This window comes from Alligator sinensis, unplaced genomic scaffold, assembly GCF_000455745.1.
Source record: "Alligator sinensis unplaced genomic scaffold, ASM45574v1 scaffold366_1, whole genome shotgun sequence".
NCBI classification, from domain to species: Eukaryota; Metazoa; Chordata; order Crocodylia; family Alligatoridae; genus Alligator; species Alligator sinensis.
The window spans coordinates 2,714,875-2,718,423 of NW_005841851.1; the positions used below are offsets into that span (position 1 = coordinate 2,714,875).

General features: G+C 42.6%; 1 protein-coding gene across 6 annotated transcripts in view; it reads left to right on the forward strand.

The window, feature by feature from the left end:
- PRKCZ (protein kinase C zeta) overlaps window positions 1-3,549 on the forward strand; it is a 223,187-nt gene that overhangs the window by 478 nt on the left and 219,160 nt on the right. For all 6 annotated transcript variants that reach the window (XR_003095613.1, XR_003095614.1, XM_006016195.3 and 3 more), the window contains exon 2: window positions 983-1,186. Coding sequence is in view for 4 of the 6 variants with exons in the window: in XM_006016195.3 (XP_006016257.1) it covers window positions 1,116-1,186 (71 nt within the window). In the remaining 2 variants the exon portion in view is untranslated. The remainder of the gene's footprint in view (window positions 1-982; window positions 1,187-3,549) is intronic.

Consider the following 3,549-nt stretch of genomic DNA (forward strand, 5'->3'; position numbering starts at 1 on the left):
GGGGTGGACGAGCTGTGACCTCCCGGGGTCCTTCCCATGCTCCGTGTCTGTCGTTCTGGGAAGTGTCCATCTACGTTTCCATCCCGGAGCTGCCCCAGCGTGCCTCCGATTTACCTCCCTCCCTCGCTGCAGGTGGAACTAGCCTTGGTTTCTGATACAGCAGTGTTTTTCGTGTGTGCAAGCTGCTTTGGACGTGGAAAAGTGAAATGCTGTTGTGTGACTAAGAAAAGAAAATCTAGGAAAGAGACTTGTAAATAAGGGGATCCGATCCTTGCCATTAGTCCTTTAAGAAAAGGTTGTCTTTGCAGTGTGTTTTATTTGGGATTAAAGGGCTGGAAGTTTAATTAGGAAATGGTTTAAAAAAAACAAGCCAAAACCCTTGTCAGATACGGCTTTGTTTTGTCCATGCAGTTGCTGGATGAATGTTTTAATTGGTGGAAACAAGAATCTTTTGAGGCCTGATCTGGAAACCAGAATAATTGTGTAAAATAAAATTTAACTAGCCTGATTAAGTTTTACTACCAGTAACTTATTTCATAGTCATTCCTCTGCGGGACAAAGGGCCCTATGGATGTAAACAGTCCAACTGCTTTCTCAGGTGTATTGTTTAAAGCGGCGGCTCCCAATTTTTTTTTTTTTTTACTGCGACCTTAAACCCAGGTCGTGACCCCTGCTCTCACCGCCAACTCACTTGTGCCCGACGGCGCCAGTAGAGCCCAGGCCGGGCCAAGATTGTGGGGGGTAGCGGTGGTGAGAGCCGCACAGACCATGCACCGAGAGAGCCCTGCAGGCAGGAGGGGCAGAGCAAGGCGTGGACCCTCTAAGACCCTGGTTTACGTCTTGCCCTGAGGTTGGGAGCCACTGGTTTAAAGTGACTGGGGTTTCCAGGATTTGGCTCTGCACATGTAAATTTATGTTGTATTTTAACCATTCTGTGTGTGTGTATGTACATTTATATGCTGCTTTTCTTTTCTGTGTGCAGATGGACAGGCTATCAGCTGGAAATTATACCTGCTCATTAGAATTCAGCACAAGATCAGTCGTCTTTTTTGAATGATTTGAAAGGTTCTTCCATACACTGGCAAAATATTTTTATTTAAACTACTATCAGTATCATGCCTAGCAGAATGGGATCAAAAATGAATCTGAACAGAGACTTCATCAGAGTAAAAACACATTATAATGGGTAAGTTGAACAGTTTTTCAGCACTACATCACATGTGGCTTCAGTTTGCGCTAACAGAATGCACTGTAGTCTTACTTGGTTATAGAGTTGTAGAAATCTATGATACTACAGGTACTAACAAATCATTCCAGGTACAAAGTTTGTAGACTTTCTTGGGTGTTAAAATAAACTTAAATCAATTGCTACTTTATTGTTTATGGTGGAGTTCTACTTCCATTTAGGCATCTAAATGGCAGTTTTCCAGCTACATAAATAATGTTTTTCACGTGCAGTTCATAATTGTGTTTTCTTTTACAGTGAGTGTTTGTAGTTCTAGACTGAGAGTTGCAGTAGGTTATACTGGCCAGATGTGATATAATTCATAAGTCCTGGAAAAAGCACAAGGGGCTTTCCCATGTTTTAGCCCTCATAGCTGAGTGGTAGGGGCATTTACTCCAGCTTCTTGAGACTCATGTTCTAGACCCCATTTGCCCAGAGAAGGTTTGATCCTCCACCTTTCTTACTGCCCAGTTATACTGCTGTAACCACTATGCCACTAGGCTCTTTACTGTTCCTTTAAAAGCTGAGCCACTGCCCCTTGCTTTTAATAGTCATGAAGTAAAATGGATGGAGAGCAGTTTTATGTTGTGGGGAGGTTTCTGCCCCATTGGGAGCAAGGTGCTTCCTTCCTTGTGTCAGTAATCTGAAAGCTGAAATGCACACAAGTTTCCTTTCTTCCTCCTGGCCCCACACACATCCCTGTTGGCTGCCCAGAGGGCTGGTTTCAGAGGTATTCTAGAGAAGGCACTCGGTATTATGTGCCCTTAATAGTCCAGGCACTGTGCTGGGAAGTCGGAGAGATGCAGATTCAAACCCTAGAGCTGAAACACAAAAGGGCCACCCTCCTCTTCCTTGCTTTTTCTGGGATTTATTCTCATGTAGGCATGTGTACCCAGGAAGCATGTAGCCTACTGTGCATGTTCATTCTGCTTGTGTATCTATACTGCAGGGAAAATAAAATTGAAAAATGTGTATAAGTGGCAAAACTGTTACCTGTGTGACTGGAAAACTATCATTTAGATGCACCAAGGGAAGTGAAATGCTGTCCCTGGTCTCTAAAAACTAGTGAGAGAGAAGTTTCTGGTTTGTTCTTTTTTTACTTGCTGCTGCTTGGTTTTGTTTCAAAACTGATTCAGAATGGTGTGTGTTTAGAAACAGATGTACTATAGGTGTATTTGCTGATCCAGTTCAACCCTTTATGAGAATGTAGTCTGAACTTGGGTGCATCTTTGGGACAGATTGTCTCAGTCTTTGCACAACACCCACAAAAGGGCAGCAATTCTAAGCAATGCTTTGGGTGCATCCTAGCTGTGGTTATATATGCATACTTTGAGGTGGTTTTTTTTGTGGTTAAATTTGTAAACCAGGCAATCGGCAGATTGAAACTGATATTCTTATTTAGGTCTTGGGTGGGGGGAAACTGGTATGTAATGTCTTTCAGAATTGCTTAGGTTTTTGAGGGAAATGAGAGAGTCTGAATTTTAACACCAATTGTTAGTAATTTGGGATAAATCTAAGTACAGATCAATAATGCTTTCCTTAAAGCTTATCTTAAATTTTTGTTTAAAAAATCTAATTACTTTCTAATCTGGCCTTGGAGATTGGCTGTGGCTAGAAATATGACAGTAGGGTAGAGTGGACCAGTGTGACAGAATACTCTGTCAGATAATTTGCTTGTTCATATATTCAGGTCATACTGACCCCAAGATTTGGGATTAGGAATGAATTTTCTCTGAGATCAGTGTCAGGGTTTTTTGTGCTCATTTTTGCATTATGTAGCATGGCATATAGTTTGTGGCAAGATCATTTGGCTGTATTTCATCTAATCAGTTCATTGCAATCACAGGAAACCCATGCATGTCTCTTCTGTTCACTGGCAGTGGCACACATTTTAATTTTTTGGGAACTGAATTATTTGGCTTAACTGAAGTCTCTCCTCTTGAGGGAGTGCTTGGGTGAAGGTCATGGCTATGCAATATAGTAGGTTAGACTAAGCATAACAAGAAGGGTTTCTACAAGTGTGTCAGCAACAAGAGGAAGATCAGGGAAAGTATTGGTCCTTTACTAAATGGGAGAGGCAACCTAGTGGAGTGATGTGGAAAAGGCTGAAGTCGGCTCCAAGACTCTTGTACCTGGCAGCACAGTTTGGGGAGGAGGTGAGCAGTTGAGAGGGGCAAAAGGACAGGTTGGGGACTGTTTAGAAAAGTTGGAAGTGTACAGGCCCACAGGGCTGGACAGGATGTGTGCAAGGGTGCTAAAGGAGTTGGCTGATGAGATATGCAGAGCCACTGGCTGTCACTTTTTGAAAACTCATAGTGATCGGA